This window comes from Acomys minous, assembly GCF_964271855.1.
Source record: "Acomys minous genome assembly, chromosome: 16".
Taxonomy (NCBI): domain Eukaryota; kingdom Metazoa; phylum Chordata; class Mammalia; order Rodentia; family Muridae; genus Acomys; species Acomys minous.
The window spans coordinates 68,749,566-68,769,305 of record NC_140498.1 but is presented as its reverse complement, the minus strand read 5'-3'; the positions used below and the strand labels follow the sequence as shown (position 1 = coordinate 68,769,305).

General features: G+C 50.0%; 1 protein-coding gene across 2 annotated transcripts in view; it reads right to left on the bottom strand.

Annotated features, from left to right (window-relative positions):
* Positions 1–19,241, bottom strand: part of SNX8 (sorting nexin 8) — a 49,478-nt gene extending 30,237 nt beyond the window's left edge. For both annotated transcript variants that reach the window (XM_084761265.1, XM_084761266.1), the window contains exon 1: positions 19,096–19,241. In XM_084761265.1, coding sequence (XP_084617391.1) covers positions 19,096–19,189 — 94 coding nt within the window. In that variant the 5' untranslated portion in view covers positions 19,190–19,241. The remainder of the gene's footprint in view (positions 1–19,095) is intronic.
* Positions 19,242–19,740: the final 499 nt, after the last annotated feature.

Below are 19,740 nucleotides of genomic sequence, written 5' to 3'. Positions count from 1 at the left end.
AGAGCACCTGCCTAGAATCTCCCAGTGAGGGGCTGGGGTGTGGTTCAGTGGTAGAGCACCTGCCTAGAATCCCCCAGTGAGGGGCTGGGGTGTGGCTCAGTGACAAAGCCCCTGCCTAGAATCCCCCAGTGAGGGGCTAGGGTGTGGTTCAGTGGTAGAGCACCTGCCTAGAATCCCCCAGTGAGGGGCTGGAGTGTGGTTCAGTGGTAGAGCACCTGCCTAGAATCCCCCAGTGAGGGGCTGGGGTGTGGCTCAGTGGTAGAGCACCTGCCTAGAATCTCCCAGTGAGGGGCTGGGGTGTGGCTCAGTGGTAGAGAACCTGCCTAGAATCCTCCAGTGAGGGGCTGGGGTGTGGCTCAGTGGTAGAGCCCCTGCCTAGAATCCCCCAGTGAGGGGCTGGGGTGTGGCTCAGTGGTAGAGCACCTGCCTAGAATCCCCCAGTGAGGGGCTGGGGTGTGGCTCAGTGGTAGAGCCCCTGCATAGAATCCCCCAGTGAGGGGCTAGGGTGTGGTTCAGTGGTAGAGCCCCTGCCTAGAATCCCCCAGTGAGGGGCTGGGGTGTGGTTCAGTGGTAGAGCACCTGCCTAGAATCCCCCAGTGAGGGGCTGGGGTGTGGCTCAGTGGTAGAGCACCTGCCTAGAATCCCCCAGTGAGGGGCTGGGGTGTGGCTCAATGGTAGAGCACCTGCCTAGAATCCCCCAGTGAGGGGCTGGGGTGTGGCTAAGTGGTAGAGCACCTGCCTAGAATCCCCAGTGAGGGGCTGGGGTGTGGCTCAGTGGTAAAGCCCCTGCCTAGAATCCCCAGTGAGGGGCTGGGGTAAGGCTCAGAGGTAGAGCTCCACCTAGCAATGCACAGCTCAGCAGTAAAATGCTTACATAGGAAAATTTTGAGTTTAAGACCAATCTTGGCCACATAGCAAGACTCTGTATGAAAGAAGATGGCAGGGGTCTAGGACACCACATGAAGACCTACAGAGTAAACTAACTTAGGCTCATGGGGGCTCACAGAGACTGAACCACCAACCAAAGAGCTTGCATAGACTGGACCTAGACCCCCTACACATATGTAGCAGACGTGCAGCTTGGACATCGTGTGGGTCCCCTAACAATGGGAGTAGGTGCTATCTCCGATTCTGCCTGGCACTAGATCCCTTTTCCCAGGCTGCCTTGTCTGGCCTCAGTGGGAAAGGATGTCCTTAGTCCTGCTGCAACTTGAGGTTCCAGGGTAGGCTGATACCCCTTAGGGGCATCCCCTTCTCTGAAGAGAGGGAGGATTGGGGGAGGGGTGTGTGAGGGTGGAGGAGAGGAGGGAGGGAGCTCAGATCAGGCTGTAAAATGATTAAATGAAAATTTGAAAAAAAAATAAAAAATTTAGAAGAAAAAAAAAGATATTAGGCGAACAGGTAGGTGATGGGGTGGGACATGCCCTCAGCATTCAGCATGCAGATTCCCTCTCAAGCTCATGAAACTATTTACACTTTTGATTAGCAGCTTCTCTGAAGGGCTGGAAAATTGATGGGTCAGTGGTTAACTGCCCTGTAAGTTCAATTCCCAGCACCTACCTGACTAATAACTATCTTTAACTGAAGTGTCGAAGGCATCTGCTCCCTTTTCTTGCCTCTACACCTACTAAGCGTGCTCCCAGTGAGCATCCATACATGCTGACAAAACATTCACACACACTTTTTAAAAAAAAGCATTCAGTTTTAATAAAATTAAAGCAAACAAAAACTTCTGAGCTAAGTTCTGAAATAAACAAACTGTCCTCAGGAAATGGGAGCAGAAGTTTCCTCATCCTTATCATGACCACAGCTTCAGAAATGACAATTCAGCAGCTTCAGAAATGACAATTCAGTGGCAGGCCAGGAGACGCCAGGATGCCCAAGACACAGGAAGCAGTAGTCTTCCATGTCGAGGCCACAGGCTCCAGCCCAGGTCCTCTCTGGACTAGGACGGGCCTCCTACTCCTGTGTGGGTGCTGCCCAAAGGCTCCACTCTCCTGTTTTTGATTGTTCCTTGCTGGGGCTAGAACGCAGAGGCCTGCATGCTAGGCAAGCACTGTGCCACCGAGCCCTGGTCTACCACATAGCCGGCTTTAAACAAAATGCACAGAGGAACTCGAATCTCAGTCCAGCTGGCTGAGGCAGGAGGATGTGTTGAAACCAGGAATTTGAGGCCACATTAGGGAAGATAATAAAATCTGGTCTCAAAAAAAAAAAAAAAAAAAAAAAAGAACAGGGCTTTGAGAAAACTTGCCTGGCACTTGCAGAGACCTGGATTCCAGCCACAGCAGCAGTAGGGAAAGGGACCGGCGGAAGCCTGCTCGTAGCCACCATGCTGACGTCAGCCCAGCCCCTCCAGCCCCTCAGCCCCTCCAGCTCCACAGCCTATGCAGACTCTGGGGACTTCCCCATCCTCAAAATTGCACTGTTCCATATGGACTGCTTTTCAAATATCGAGTGTTTCCATATGTCTACAGAACACGTTTTCAAATTTTCTGCAAAACAACAGAACTGCCTAAATCCCTAGCCACTCAAATAATCATTAACACTTTTTCATTCAGTCTGTTTGACTGGTTTTTTTGTTTTGCTTTGTTTTATTTTGGGGTTTTTAACTTTTTTTTTTCCTAAATACCTTTGAAATGTCTCTATCACAAAGTATTTCAAACACCCAAAATAACAGAAAAAAGAGCTTAGGATGACGGCACATGCCTGTGATCCCAGCACTTGGTAGACTAAGGCAAGTGATTGTCAAATGCCTCAAAACTAAAACAAACAAACACGTCATCCCTTTCTTTTGTCACCACCACGGGACCCTTCTTCAACAGGTTGGCTAGGGCTATTTCATACAATGGAGTCGGAGCCTGGGCTCTAACCACCTCCCTTGGCTTCAGGCTCACACAGGTCACACACAGAGGACACAGCCTGCCCCTTCCATGAGTCCTGCCTGCCACGCGGCTACGGTCACCACTCACTCACTCCATGTCTGCTGGGTGTCTAGGTAGTTCCACTGAGAATCTATGACACATAGCACTGCAGAGAATGTTCCAGAACATAGCTTTCTGTGGACATATGTTGCATGCACTTCTGTTGGATACATACATAGCACAGGCTTGAGTGTATGTGCCGGATCACAGCACTTGCATATGCTCAGCTTAGTAAATATTTCCAGTTTTCCAAAGTGACTCAGCCAATCTACACCCCCTCAAGCGACAGGCCCAGCTGCCTCCCACTTGGGCCAATGTTCCGTATTTTCCATGCTCGTTCCCTCAGTCTGAAAGACATACATATCTTTCAAAACTTACCACCAACTGATTTATAGGGTTTTTCCCTTTCTTTTTCTTTCTTTTTTGTTTTGCTTTGTTTTCTTCTGTTATTTGGAGACAAGATTTGTGTAACCTTGGCTGTCCAAGGACTTATTTTGTAGACCAGGTTGACCTCAAACTGACAGATCCACCTGTCTCTGGCTCCTGAGTGCTGGGATTAAAGGCATGCACCACCAGACCAATTTACAGTCTTTTCTTTACTAAGGATTAAACCCAGGGGCTCACACATAATAGGCTAGTGTCCTACCATTGAACCATACCCCTAGGCCCTGACTGAGGCATTGGAGGCAGGTGCTCTACCACTGAGCCACACCCCAGCCCCTCACTGGGGGATTCTAGGCAGGGGCTCTACCACTGAGCCACACCCCAGCCCCTCACTGGGGGATTCTAGGCAGGTGCTCTACCACTGAGCCACACCCCAGCCCCTCACTGGGGGATTCTAGGCAGGTGCTCTACCACTGAGCCACACCCCAGCCCCTCACTGGGGGATTCTAGGCAGGTGCTCTACCACTGAGCCACACCCCAGCCCCTCACTGGGGGATTCTAGGCAGGTGCTCTACCAATGAGCCACAACCCAGCCCCTCACTGGGGGATCCTATGCAGGGGCTCTACCACTGAGCCACACCCCAGCCCCTCACTGGGGGATTCTAGGCAGGGGCTCTACCACTGAGCCACGCCCCAGCCCCTCACTGGGGGATTCTAGGCAGGTGCTTTACTACTGATCCACACTCCCCAGCCCTATTTTTACTTTCTGTTTTCAGACAGGATTTCACTTATAAGACTCCTAGGGAGGCCTAGAATTTTCAAGTTCTACATCAACTCTTGAGTAGCTAGGAGACAGCACCACCATGTCTAGCGTAATCCCTGGGCTTACTGCAATCCTTTTTTCTGTGTACAATACATACACTACTCCACCTGCCTACAAAGACAGAGTTCTCACAGCAGGTCACAGCTAAGAGAGCATCACGGAGCATAAACACCCTCAAACAGAACACATTCTGCTGTGATTTCATTCAGAGCTCAGGACAGTCTACAGAATCACAAATTGTTTTCCTGCCTGTAGGATTCAAGCCAAACTCCTAAGAGTAAAGTGTCAGATAAGACTGTCTCCAAAGGGCTGGAGAGATGGCTCAGAGGTTAAGAGCACTGGTTGCTCTTCCAAAGGTCCTGAGTTCAATTTCCAGCAACCACATGGTGGCTCATAACCATCTATCATGAGATCTGGTGCCCTCTTCTGGTGTACATGCAGGCAAAACACTGTATATACGATAAATAAATAAATCTTAAAAAAAAAAAAAAAAAAAAAAGACTGTCTCCAAAGTCCCTGCTTATGGAGGGACCAAGTACTCCCCTGAAACATAGTTGGGGGAAAGCCTCATTATGTTAAAAGAAATCAGGCTGGGGCGTGGCTCTGTGGGTGTGGAGCGCTTGCCTAACATGCAGGAAGCCCTGGGTTCCATTCCCAGCTCACCGCCCACCAGAGTGAGGTGGTGCACACCTGTAATCCCAGCCTTCCACTACCCAGCCATCCAGCAGGAGTTCCAGACCAGCCTGGGCCACCTGTGACGCTGTCTCAAAACAAGGAGGAGGAGGAAGGAGAGAAAAGGAAGAGAAGAGGAAAGAGGAAGATTAAAAAGGAAAAGGGAGGAAGAGAAAGGAAAAAGGAACCGCTACACCACACTGAGGAAACAGTCCCCAAGGAGAACAGGCCCTAAGCAAGGCCCTAAGCCAGGCTCCCAGTCTGCTGCCACCCACCTCATGTTGTTTCCACTCTCCCTAGCCACACTGCTTCCCTGCTGTCCCTCCAACTCAGCAGCCTTACTCTTGGCCCTGGCTGAAGCCTTGGACACTGTCTCCTCTGCCCAGAGCGCTCACCCCCCCCTCCACCCCCACCCCATCCCCTGCCACACACACACCCAATCCCTTTCTGCTGGACCAACTTCCTCCCCTCCTCGGGATTCTGGCTGTGAGCGCTGCTTTCTCTGTGGCACTTTTTATTGGTGATGGCTGTGGTTTGCCAAATCAAGGCCCCTACATGGCGCCTCACCTGGCTCTGATTGTCCCTGGCACATTCTATGGTATATTTTGGTTATTTCATCTCCTGACTGCTGTATGGTTCTCATGAGACTATGTCCTGCAAAGCTGAGGTCTGTATTCACCCTGTTCAGTCACTATCCCAAGAATTGAGAGTAGTGCCAGTGGCTGGGGACGTGGCTCTATGGATAAAGCACTTGTCACACAAGTATGAGGACCCGAGTTCAGAACATGTAAATGGCAAGTGGGCGTGGAGGCTGGCCACCAGAACCACCGCCACCACCCCACCACCACCCACGCCCATATTTGGGGGTAAGGGGGGGGCAGGAGACAATTCCAGGAGCAAGGTGGCTAGCTAGGCCAACCAAAAGAATGAACTGTTTCACACCAACACTGAAAGGGGCAGGGTGGGGAGAACCAACTGTGGAGATGGTTCAGAGAGTGAAGTCCTTCCTGCTCAAGAATGAGGACCTGGCCGGGCTTGATGGCGCACGCATTTAATCCCAGCACTCAGGAGGGAGAGGCAGGTGCATCTCTGGGAGTTCAAGGCCAGCCTGGTCTACAAAGAGTCCAGGACAGCCAGGGCTACACAGAGAAACCCGGTCATTTCCCTGCCCCCCCCCAAAAAAAAGAATGAGGACCTGAATTTGATCTCCAGCCCTGAGGGGAAAATGGCAGGTGTGGTAGTGCATGCTTGAGAGCCAAGATGGGCGGATTGCTGGGGGCTTGATGGGTGATCTAGGCCAGTAAGACCAGTCTCAAGGGAAAAACACACACACACACACACACACACACACACACACACACACACACACAAAACAGGGGGGCTGGAGAGATGGCTCAGAGGTTAAGAGCACTGAGTGCTTTGCTCTTCCAGAGGTCCCGAGTTCAATTCCCAGCAACCACATGGTGGCTCATAACCATCTATAATGTGGTCTGATGCCCTCTTCTGGTGTGTAGGTGTACACAAAGGCAGAGCACTGTGTACATAATAAATAAAAATCTTTATAACAACAACAACAACAACAAAAAACAGAATGTGACATTTGAAAAACAATACCTGGTATACATATGCACACAGGCATGTGCACCTAAACACACATGCAGCTACATACACAAACACATATACACACACTCGAACAAAACATGTTTTTAAAACTTTTTTATTTTATATGTGCATTTGTCTGCATGTGTACCTGTGCACCATGTCCTAAAGAGGTCAGAAGAGGGTGTTGGATCCCCTAGAACTGGAGCTACGGACTTGTGTGAGCTGCCACATGTGCGCTGGGAACCTAACACCAGTCCCCTGAAGAGCAAGCAGTCAGTGCTCTCAGCCACTGAGCCATCTCTCCCACAATAGTGTGTGTGTGTGAGTGTCTGTGTATGTGTGTTATTTTTTTCATCAAAGAAAAAAAGATGCCCAGTCCAGAGCACATGCTCAGTTCATACCTGTTGGATGAATGAGTGAAAAGTCATAAACTCAAGCAAGAAAGTCATATGACTCAAGCAAAGAGTAGAAACTGTGTGTTGCCATGGCAACAGCTGCACATCCTTCCAGCACCAACAAATCTTATTTAAGGTCTTGCAAGTGATGGAAACTGCCTCAGTGAACAGCAGCAACGAAAGCTGATGAGGATGATCAGCAACAGAGGTAAACCCTGAGACGACGCCTCATGCTGGTGGATCCTTCCTCCGCACCACGAGCCCCCCCGCCCCCCGCAGATGGTCAGCCATGTCCATTTTGCCAAAAGGGCATCAGGAAGCCCCCTTGATGACAAACCTTGTGGGCGCCATGCTAGCCTGTAGGTGCTGACAAGCTTCGGAGATCTGGTTCAAATCCTGAACCACTCCTCCAGTATGGAAGTACTTCATCTACTGATCCTCCTTCACAGTTCTCAACGGTAGCCTGAGTCTTTTTTTTTTTTTTTAAAGAAAGTACATGGGGGAGGGCTAGCCTCAAACTCCCCATGTAGCCAAGGATGGCCCGAAATTCTGATCCTCCACTCCTCAGTGCTGAGATTACAAGCACATAGTCCACAGTGGGGGAAATCTCACATGCCAGCCTTGACGCACTGAGGCACAAGTGCTGGGCCGGAAACATCTCTCTTATGAGCTCTTGCAACTCAAGTCAGAGGCAGGAGGCAGGAGGCAGGCTGAGGCAAAGGGTACTGCACCCTGCTCCCGGTGAGCCACCAAGGACTCTTTTTTTGGAGACAGAGTCTGAAATATAAAAGCTAGCTTCACTATATAGCCCAGGATGGCCTCTAGAATCTCTCAAGTGCAGGGAATTTTCTAAAAGGACCTATCACACTTCAACCCACACCTCAGAAACTCCCAGGCCTCTCATCATGAAACCACTCACCCATGGGGAAGCCCAATGGCACCCTTCCAGAGTCTAAAAGGGAATGACTCTGCTTGCCAATTTGGGGGATCTTGGAAGAACTGACATACTGTGAGTTCAAAGTTCCAAAAAGCATCCTTGTGCCTCTCTATTAGGTCTGTTTTCAGTTTGTTGGGGGTTTGGTTGTTTGGGGTTTTTTCCTTTCTCTTTGTCTTTTTTAACTTTCCACCCTTCTCTGGTTAACCACTCTGCATGTTACTCCGGTTTTCTGACACAAACGTGGAAATATTCCAAAACATCTCAGGATCACTGACATCTTATCAAAGGCTACACAGAAAGCCCACCTGAGCCACCATGGTGGAGCTAGGGGTGGTGGCACAGGCCTATAACCCCAGCACATGGAGGCTGAGACAGGAGATCCAGAGTTCAAGGCCAGCCTGGACTACAGTGACAGCCTGTCTCAAAAAGGGTGGGACGTGCTGGTTATGTGATTCAGTGGTAGAGAACGCTTGCCTAGCATTCACAAAGCCCTGGGTACCCTCCCCAGCGCTGCATAAGGTAAGAGGATCAGGAGTTCAAGGCAATCTCTGGCTACATAGCAAGTTCAAAGTCAGTCTGGGCTACCTAAGTCCATGTCTCAAAAGACAAAACAAAGAGCTAGGTGCTCCCAGAGACTGCCGAGCAGGCACTTGGCAATGTAATTAGCCAAGCACCACAAGACCAAATCCATTTACACAAACCGTATTGATCTGTGGTAGGAACATGAAGGCTAAGGCAGGAGTCCCCGCCTTCCACGGCTAGAGATGTAGACAGCCCAGGAATACAATTAACCAGAATCGGAAGGCCGTAGAAATCCACGTAACAAATTAGGAACTGGGAATTTTGTTACAGAAAGGAAACTACTGAGTCAGATCCTCCCCAACACCCACATCATCTGCACCAAGTGTGGAGGCTGAATCTTCCACGCCAAGGTGGCTGTCACATGACACTCAGATACCCTGAAACCCCAAGATGAGCAGACCAGAGCTAAGCCAGTGACAGTGGAGGCTGTAATTCATTGTGGGGAACTTGCCCAGTGCCTCCCAGAATTCAGGAAGTGGTGGCTTGCTCAGGAGAGGCAGCCAGCCAAAGACCCACACTCAGCCCTGCTGGCCACCCGCCTCCACGCCCTGTGCCTGCTGGCCAGACGCACTGCTGTGCCTAAGCCAGAGGCCAGCAGGCTACACGGGCACCCACTCCATTGGATGCTCTTCCGATGTGTCCTTTCATCCCGTTGAGAACATTCTGCTCTGAAGGAGAGGGTGCAGCACAAGCATACCTGGGCCTGGGCAGTACACAGGATGACAAGCCTAGCCACCATCCCATCAGGAAGGTGAGGGGAGATTCCAGGCTTCTCCGTGAGGCACTTCGTTGGTCAGTTCAGGGCAGATTAAGGAAGTCACAAGAGTAGACGTCAGGACAGGCGGCATCCACTCCTCACGAGAGCCAGGCATCCGCTGTGACTCCAGCGCCACCGCTTACCACAAACCACCTTGTACTGCCATTTCCTCACCTGCAAGGGACTGCAGTGAGGGCCTAAACTGTTCCACAGGGAAAGCACACTAGTCACCCACAGGGAGCAGTGGGCCGGCACCTGCAGCCCTTAGAAAGCCCACTCACACAGCCGGGCCGGGAACCCTGCAAAGCCTCCCACCCGAGACCCTCTTCCCTAGCCCCCCAAAGCAGTATATTTGGAAAGGATTAGGAGGTGTGGCCTTGTTAGAGGAGATATGTCACTGGGCCGGGGCATGCTCTGTGTGTGTGTGTGTCTGTGTGTCTGTGTGTCTGCAGGCTAGTTGTGGATCAAGATGTGAACTTTCAGCTACTTCTGCCACCATAACTTTGTTCCTACATAATGGACTCTAAGCCTCTGGAAACAGTAAGTAAGCGCAATTAAATGCTTTGTTTTATAAGTGCCCTTGGTCGTGGGTGTTTCATCACAGCAACAGAAAAGTAACTACTAGGACAGGACCCCAGCCTTGCCCTCTCTTCTGATCCTGCCCTGCAGTCCTCGACTCCCATCCAGTTCCAGCCTCAGGGGCCCAGCTCACTGATCCCCTGCCTCTGCCTCCCTAGTGCCGGGGTAAAAGGCGTGTGTCACCAAGCCCGTCAGGGAAGCACGATATTCCATTCCGAGCTATGTCACTGACTATATGACTACGTGACCATGTGACAGTTACATAGTTTACATTATGCCACTGAGTAGAACATTTCAAAAACAACTTGACAGTTTTGGGCTCAGTCTGGGGCTTGTTTGGCATAGCACATGACTGGCACACAGTATGCTCTGGGCTCCAGCAACATAAAACCCAGGAGTGGCGGTGCTCGCCTCTGATCTCCACACTTAGGAAGTAGAGGCAGACGGACCATTCTTTCATGTATATATTTCAAGGCCAGTCTGGGCTACCTAACCCCAGCCTCCACCAAATAACAAATAAAAATAAAATAAACCTACTCAGCACTGAAAAAAAAATCAGCAGAGGAAAACAAAAAACAAAACAAAACAAAAAAGACCTTGAAAGCTATATCCGGGACACAGAGAGGACAAGTTCATGAGCTGAGCAGGAAACAAGGAACTGCTGGAGGAGGCTGAGGGATCAGAATCTCTGGAAAAAATGTCTGCACTGGCGGCTCTCTGCACTTAGGCAACGTTTCCTCAAAGCGCCAACTCCCATGCAGCATTAAGTGTTTCTGGGTCTGACTACAACTCCTCCGTAAGACTCCAGCAGTCAACACTTCCCAGGCACAAACCAGGCGTGGAGAACTGCTGGTAAATGACATCGCTGTAGGGATGGGGAGGAGGCAGGTTGGTGGAGTGCTTGCATAGCATGCAGGATGTCCTGGGCCCCATCCCCAGCATATAAGCCAGGAGGCAGGGTGGTACATGTCTGCCATCCTGTACTCAAGAAGCGAAGGTGATCTCAGCACTTGGGAGGCAGAGGCAGGTAGATCTCTGTGAGTTCGAGGCCAGCCTGGTCTACAAAGTGAGTCCAGGACAGCCAAGGCTACACAGAGAAACCCTGTCTCGAAAAACAAAACAAGAATGTAACGCCATCCTCAGCTACATAGTCATTTGAGGCCAACCTAGGCTACATGAGACCTTGTCTCAAAAAAAAAAAAAAAAACATTTCCAGGTGGTGGTGGCCCATGTGTTTAATCCTAGCACTTGGGAGGCAGAGGCAAGCAGATCTCTATGAATTTGAGGCCAGCCTGGTCTACACAGAATGTTCCAGGAAAGCCAGGGATACACAGAGAAACCCTGTATAGAGAAGGAAACCAAAAGCCAAAAAACAAAGAAAGAAAACACTCCCATGAGCATTGTAGAAGCAGCAAAATTCCTTCCAAAACCCATCCACACAAAAAAAACACCAACTGAGCTAGGGGCGAGAGTGCAAGCCCAGCTACCTGGGAGGCTGAGGCAGGAGGACTGCAAGTTGGCAACTAGCTACACAGTTGAGTTCCACACCAATCTAGGTAAAGTAAGGAGACCCTAACTCAAGAGAAAAAGCAAACAGAGGGTCTGGGAAGATGGCTCAGGTGGAAAAGTTTTACCATTCAATACAAGAACTTGAGTTCAAAGCCCACCCAGCACCCAAGTAAGAAAACTAGTTGGAGCCCAGGTGTGGACGCACACCTTTACTCCCAGCACTTGAAAGGCCTGTTCTACAGAGTGAGTTCCAGGACAGCCAGGGCTACACAGAGAAACTCTGTCTTGAAAAACGAAAGAAAGAAAAGAAAGAAAGAAAGAGAGAAAAGAAAGAAAGCCAGCTAAGTGTAGTGCCCTGTGCCTATAATTCCAGCATCAGGAAGGAGGCCAGCAGAGAGCCAGTCCAGCTGACTTGGCCAGCCCCAGGTTCAGTGAGAGACTGTGTCTCAAAAGCTCAGGTAGAGAGGGCATGACAGTGCGCACCGCTGATCCCAACCTTATGATCACCCTTGTCTACGTAATGAGTTCCAGGCCAGCCAAGGCACAAAATGAGACCCTGTCTAAAACAAACAAAAAAGGTGGAGACCAACAAAGCCACCCAACATTAACCTCTGTCCTCCACACATGTGCACCCACACACTTGCACGGGCACACACATCAACATTCAAATGTGCACACACACACACACACAGGCACATTAAAACAACCACAAGAGACAAGAGAGGGCTGGCACGCCACTCAGAATCAGAGCTGTTGGTTGCCTTGCACACGTAGTGTGGCGTGTTCAATCACCAAGCTTGGGTGGGGCTGGGACTCAGCTGGTGTGGAGTGCTCACCTGGCATGTGTGAGGCCTTGGGTTCCGTGCCCAGCACTGCACAAACCAGATATGATGGTGTTTGCCTATTACCAGCATTTGGGAGACAGATGTAAGAGGCTCCACAGTTCAGGGCTACATGAGATCAGTCTAAAATCAAAATCAAACCACTAACAAGCCTGCATCTGATTCTCCAAGAGTTAAGGCCATCATTTCTCTCCAAACACATTCCCAAAACCACACCTCCCTTAGTTCAGGTTCTAATTCATTAGTGACTCTATAAAGGAAACTGGGGAAGCCCGGCCCTCGGGTCTGAGCCCACCTGCAGTTCCAGGTGTGAACACATCACTCCTCCTGCAGCCTCTGCCCACCACCCTGGCACACGGCACAGCACGTCTTCTTTGTGCTTCATTTTTCTCAGGAAACAGAAAAAAAAAAAAACATGAAAACAGAATTCCCCTGCTCGGAATACATCACTTTCTTGCTAAACCACAAACTCTGTCAGAATCTGTTCTACATAATAGAGACCCAGCTAGTTCCTCTTTCTTCAATCTGACACATTTTACCTTGCAAATTGTGTGTGTGTGTGTGTGTGTGTGTGTGTGTGTGTGTGTGTGTGTGTGTTAAAATATGGCCGCACATAGTCTAGGCTAGATGAAGGCTAGCCTTGAGTTTATGATCCTCAGCGCTAGAGAGATGGCTCAGAGGTTAAGAGCACTCTCTGTTCTTCCAAAAGTCCTGAGTTCAATTCCCAGCAACCGCATGGTGGCTCACAACCATCTATAATGTGATCTGGGCTCTCTTCTGGTATGTAGGTACACATGCAGGCAGAATACTATATAAATAATAAATAAATCTTTTTTAAAAAAAAAGAATTTATGATCCTCCTGCATCCAATACAGAGATGACAAGAGCGCACCACGACACCCAATTTATTTGGTACTGAGGACAGGGCCCAGTGCTTCATGGGAGCGCCCACCTAACGAAGCTACAACCATAGCCAAGAGAGAATAAAGAGAAATCGGGAGATAGGCAGAGAGGGTAAAACCCAAGCAAAGCACCATGGTAAATACACAGGGAAATATTTCTAGAAACTCCATAATGCCACATGTGGTGGCACACGCCTTTAATCCCAGCAGAGGCAGAGGCAGGTGGATCACTGTGAGTTCAAGGCCAGCCTGGTCTACAAAGCCAGTCTAGGACAGCCAGGGCTGTTACACAGAGAAACCCTGTCTCGAAAAACCAAAAAACAAAATGGGGCGGGGGGGGGGGGGGGGAGAGAGAAATGTTACTAGGAACTCAAAGAAAGAGGAGGAGGAAGAAGAGGAGATGACCAGGACTGGAGAGATAGCTCAATAGTTAAGACAGTTGCTCTTGCAGAGGACCTGGGTTCAGTTTCCCAGCACTCACATGGTAGCTCATAACCATCTGTAGCTCCATTTCCAGAGAATTGCATGCCTCTTCTGACTTCCTCAGACGCCAGACAAGCACGAAGGAGATATATATATATATATATATATATATATATATATATATATATATATATATATATATGCTGGCAAAACACTCACACACATAAAATTAAATGAAACATACACTAGGAAGTTGAAATATGACGCTATCTTTTAAGAGACGTATGATAATCTGCAGTTTTCTTCAAGCATTTGGGCTCCTCCTGAGTATCAGGTATTATTCCAGGTGCTGAAGAGGCAAAGAAAAATAAGCTTCTGGCCAACTCAAGTCTTCAGATCACAGTGTGTAAAACAGGAAGATGGATGCTTTTAATGTGAGCAGCCATTTCAGGGGTGATTAAACTGCCATCAGCTACACACACATCCGAGGTGGCAGCTCAATGAACTGTGACAAGTGCAAACACCCAGAGAAGGAAACTTCACTTAAGCAAGGAACTGACGGTCAGGGGGCTGTGAGCCCAGGCGGGGCAGGAAGGACAAGCTGGAGGAGGCGGCAGGGAGGCGAAGAGCGAAGGCCAGGTGACCTGACCACAGAGAACAGGAGGATAGCTGCCCGCTGGAATGTGTGGAATGCCATCAAAAGGAGCGGAGCTAACACAATGGAGACCAGCCTCCCAAAGACAGTGTGAAGCAGGGCAGGGACACACAGCAACAAAGTGCATGGTTTACTTGTACATGTGTGCTCTTGCTGTCACACACACACACACACACACACACACACACACACACACACTGAGATGAGATCCTAGGCACACACCACATTGCTCCAGTGACTCTGGGTATTTATTGTCCCTACATCACTGAGGATGGAACCAGGACCTTGTACACACTAAGCAAGTGTTCTTCCTCTGAGCCACACCCCCAGCTCCACTCCGTTTTTTCTTTTTTTTTCTTGTGTATTTGCATGTTTCGCCTGCAGGTATGTATGTGTGTACAACAGATGCATGCCTGTGGAGCCAGAAAAGGATACTGAGTCCTCTAGAGCTGGAGGTCCAGACTGTTAAGTAGCCGTATTGGTGCTAGAAACAAATTAGGGATCCCCTGAAAGAGCAGCAAGTGCTCTTACCGCTGAACCGGTTCTCTAGCGTCTACTGTGTGTGTCTGGGTATTCTGCCTACATCTCTGTATACCATGTGCATGCTATTACGAAAAAGCCAGGAGAGGACGTTGAAACTCCTGGAACAAGAGTTACAGACAAATTATGGGGGGAGGGGGCGGTGTCCTGTGAGTGCTGATGATAGGACCCAGATCTTCTCTCCAGCCCCAACTCCACTCCCCCACCCCACCCCACCCCACCCCACCCCACCCCTGACAGTGTTTTTCTGTGTAGCCTCCACTGTCCTGGACTCCCTTTGTATACCAGGCCAGCCTCAAACTCACAGTAACCCACCTGCCTCTGCCTCTGCCTCCCTGAGTGCTGGGATTAAGTGCCAGTGCGCCCGGCAGCCCCACTTTTTAAATGGATATTAATGCCTTCATTTGCTGGTGAGGGTCTTACTATGTGGCCTTGGCTGGCCTAGAACTCCCAGGAATCTACCTGCCTGCTTCTGCCTCCTACATGCTGGGATTAAAGGCATGCACTACCATACCTAGACTAAGGTCTTTTGTTTGTTTTTTAAAGATTTATTTATTTATTATGTATACAGTGCTCTGCCTGCATGTATGCGTACAGGCCAGAAGAGGGCATAGGATCTCATTGTAGATGGTTGTGAGCCACCATGTGATTGCTGGGAATTGAACTCAGGACCCTTTGGGAGAGCAGGCAGTGCTCTTAACCCTTAAGCCATCTCTCCAGCCCGTTTGTATTTTATTAGATTTATTTTATTATCAGGAGAGGAAGACAAAGGTGTGCCACAGCACATACGAGGAAGACAAAGGACAACTCTGAAGACTCATCTGTCCTTGCCCCATGAGGGTTTCAGAGATCAAACACAGGTAGTCAGGGTTGGCAGCAGGGCCTCTACTTGGTCACCTCCAGTTCTAGCCTTTGTTTTGAGAGGTCGATTGTGTGTAGCTCATGGTTTGGTTTGGTTTTAACTCATTACCCTCTTGCCTGGGCTTCCTGAGTGCTGGCACACAGATAGATACCATCACACCATTCCAAATACTTCACCAGTTACAACTTCAACATAAAAATCCACAGAGGAGAGAGGAAACTGGGGAGACAGCTCAGTCACTAAAGTCTTTGCTGTGCATGTGTGACAGCATGGCACTCTGTGCCTGTACTCCCAGCACAGCAGTGGTTTCCAAAAGAGAAGCCTGGAGCTTGCTGGCAACCCATCTGACCAAATCAGCAAGCTCCCAGGGTTCAGGGAGAGACCCTGTCTCAAAATATAAGGTGGGGAGGCTGGAGAGATGGCTCAGATGGCTTGGCATGTTCTTGAGAATGTTTTGCCTTGCAATCATGAGGACCTGAGTTCAGATGCCAGCACCCACACAACGAAGTCTAGTGTCCCACGAATACCTGTAAGGCTAGCTCCAAGGGATCTGACACCTTTATCTGACTTCCAAGTATGCACAGGCAGACACACGCACTTGCCTGCACACATATAAGTAAATCTTTTTGTTTGTTTGCTTGCTTGTTGTTTTATTATTGTTGTTGTTTGTTTGTTTGTTTTTTCGAGACAAGGTTTCTCTGTGTAACACTGGTTGTCCTGGAACTCACTCTGTAGACCAGGCTGACTTCAAACTCAGAGATCTACCTGCCTCTACCGCCCAAGTGCTGGGATTAAAAGGATGAGCCATCACTGCCCAGGCATAAGTAAATATTTAAAGCAAATATAAGGTAGAGAGCAACTGAGGAAGAGACTCAAATGTGTCACATCAGGAGGGGGTAAGGGAACGGAAATCCATTGCTACTCTGGTAATGGAAATTAAAACAAAAATAAAATATTCTTAATTCTCTCCATCCACCCCCATATGAGGATCAAACAAACTTGGCAGCAAGTCCCTTTACTGGCTGAGCCATCGCACCAGCCCTCCATCAGTCAAAATCAGCAACTGTGCAGACCCTAGTATCCAGCTATTCCACTCCTAGGATATTTTCTTTTTTTTTTTTTCTTTTTTTTTTTTTTTGGTTTTTCGAGACAGAGTCTCTCTGTGTAGCCTTGGCTGTCCTGGACTCACTTTGTAGACCAGGCTGGCCTCGAACTCACAGCGATCCGCCTGCCTCTGCCTCCCGAGTGCTGGGATTAAAGGCATGCGCCACCACGCCCGGCCCTCCTAGAATCTTTTCTTGTCATGAGTGCCATGTAAGAGCCCAAACCCCAGGACCTATGACTTTCTTACTTTCACTCAGCAAAAGGAAATTTAGGATTACAGTGAAATTTGAGGTTGCTCATCAGCTGATGTGAACATAAGAAGAAAAAGCTTGACTTTCCTGGGTGGGCCCCCCCCCATTCACAGGGGGTCCTTAAAAATGGAAATAGACAAAAAGCGAGCAAGGCCACACAAAAGAGACCTGGCTAAGGGCTGCTGGGGAAAGGAGACCACCAGCCTAGGGATGGGCCTTTTCTCCAAGCTGGGAAGACCAGCATATGAGCACTCCCTCAAGGCCTCTGGAGACTGTGACATCTTGTTTTCAGCCAGGGTGACTTGCTTTGGACCATGGGCCTCTGGACACACAAGGTGCAGCTGTGCAGATGTACCTACAATCTCAGCACTTAGGAGACTAGGCAGGAGGGCAGGGGGACTGTGGGTTTAAAGCCGGAACTACATAGTGGGCCCTGTCTCAAAAAAAAAAAAAAAATCAGTGAAGCCAGCTGTGGTGGTGGTTGCCTTTAATCCCTGCAATCAGACACTGCTGTCTGTCACATCTCTGTGAGTTCAGTTCTCCTGAAGGGACGGCTACAGAGTACGCACGGGTTACCCTTCAAATAGGTGATAATGGAGCTGCGTGCTGACAGCTACAGTGAACCCATTCCCCACCCCACCCCAGATATCCCAAACCACTACGGACATAAAGACCTCACAGCCCCTATGTGACGACGACGACGACTGGCAGCTCTCAAGTGTAGACAGAAGACGGAAGAGGAGATCTGCTCTGAGCCCATAAGCCCACACTAGTTAATCCTTTGAGATGTTCAAAATCAGCCAACTGTGAAGGTGCAGTTGAAGCCAATACCAACCTGTCGAAATCGGGTTGCCTGAGCCTATTACCTCTAAAATCCAACAAATCCTCAGGGCCAGGTGAGAGGGCTCAGTGGTTGAGGGGGGACATTTACCACACATGTGCAACGGCCTAAGTTCAGTAACCAAAACTCGCGGAAAAGTGGAAAGAGAGAACTGACTGGCTGTACAGAGTCGGCCTCTCCATACCTAAGCCACACCACACTGTCCACACACACACGGCATACACACAATCATTTTCTGAAGCGTCATTCTCAAAGATGTTCTGATTCGAGCCCACCTAGCCAAAGTCTCCACTAAGACACACTCCAAGTGAGCTTCTCCCCGGAAGGTAAGGAAGAAAATTTTTCTTTACACTCCACCAGACTGGTGCCAAGTTTCATAGAGAATGAAATGACAGGCTGAAAACCCCATTTTTTCTACTTACGTGGCTGCTGGGAGGGCCTGTAAATCGTGAAGGGCTACATGGCTGTGACTAATGTACAAGTCACACCACTGCCCACGAAAGCTAAGTTCTCTGTCAAAAATGCAGGTGAAATCATTCCGAATGTCAGCCATTAGCTGAGTTCTGCATAAATCAATATGGAAGGTCCCAAATCTGCCAAGAGATCTCTGACCCATCATCACCACTGCTTTAAGGGGCAGACAGGGGCTCAGAGCTCTTGCAGAAGACCCGGGTTTGGGTCTCAGCACCTATCTGTACGGAGTGGCTGACGAGTGTCTGTAGCTTTGCCTCCTGGAGAATCTAACACTTCTGTCCTCCAAGAGCACCAGTGTGTGCGCACACAGAGAGAGAGAGAGAGAGAGAGAGAGAGAAGAGAGAGGAGAGAAAGAATAATAAAAAATAACTTTTCACAAAAACAGAAGTAGTTTCCCATTCTCAAGGCGCCCTGGTATAGACACATAAGTGGTAGCTCCAACATACAACCTCAAGAATACAATGTGTTTCCCAGCAAGACCCAAAGCATAGATCAAGCTCCAAGATGAGTTCGATCTAGACACTGCGACACTCCATCTATCAAAGGCGTTCATTCATGTCCTCCCTCCCCTGGGGTTAAAAGCTACTACCCTAAACCTTTCCTCCCTAAGAGAAGAACCTGTCTTTCCACCACTACTCTAAATGCCCATACTCAATGACACTGGCTGAAACACATCAGGCCCAGCTCCAACCTTGCATCTCCGGCCACATGGATGTGTACCCACAGTCCACAAAGCCCGGAACCCCGGGAAAACAGTTTTATACAGAAGACACATCCCTTTTCCTGGGCATGGCCACACGTGAATATAAACCACTCTCTCGACAATCGTCTGCAAGGTGGGATCAGAAAAGACCCAGGTGCAACTCCCCACGAGCGCGCGCTGACCGAGCGAGGGCTGGAGCGCAGCGTCCCAGGGAGCAGCGGGAAGAAGCTGGCACCACCCTCCCGACCAGGAGAGGTGTGACGCGGGCAGGTGGTCCCCGAGTGCGAGGCACCTGGCTCTCCACATAGAGCCACCGGGCCGCCGCGTGCCCTACCTGTCGCCGGCGGATCCGCCTCCTCGTCAGCCTCCGCCTCAGCTGCCGCAGCGACTGCCGGCGAGGGCAGCGGGTCCATCGCGCGGCCAGTCATGTGAGCCCGCGCGCCCACGTGACTTCCTCCCGCGCCCGCTGGCCAGCCCCGCCCACGCCAGCTCTTGTCCAGCGTGGCCTCGCCCATCCCAACCTCGCCACGCCCCTCCGCTCACCCAAAACCGTGAGGCCACGCCCCTGGCCCCGGCCACGCCCCTATCACGTGGCCTCGGCCCGGGCTGTGTTCCATAGCAACTGGTCCAAGGCGCTGAGTGCGAGCGTGAGCATCGCCCGCGCCTTCTAGAGCCACCGCCCTCAGATGCGGGCCCAACCTCCCGGGCTCTCAGCCCCCGGCTGTCACTCATTTTCTTACCCACTGGATCACCCACGCTTACATTCATTGATGCTTTCGCTAACTCACTTGCTCTGGCTCCCAGGTCCGGGGGCAGGGCCTGTGAAGGGTACTAGGGACACAAAAGTGTTCTAGTACCGTTTGGGATCTGGAGCAGGGAAGGCTGGCCAGAGAACAGATCCCCTGACTATAATAGGTCTCTTTCAAGATTACTGATGAGCAATAGCCCATAATCATTTGCAGATAACCAGGCCATTCTC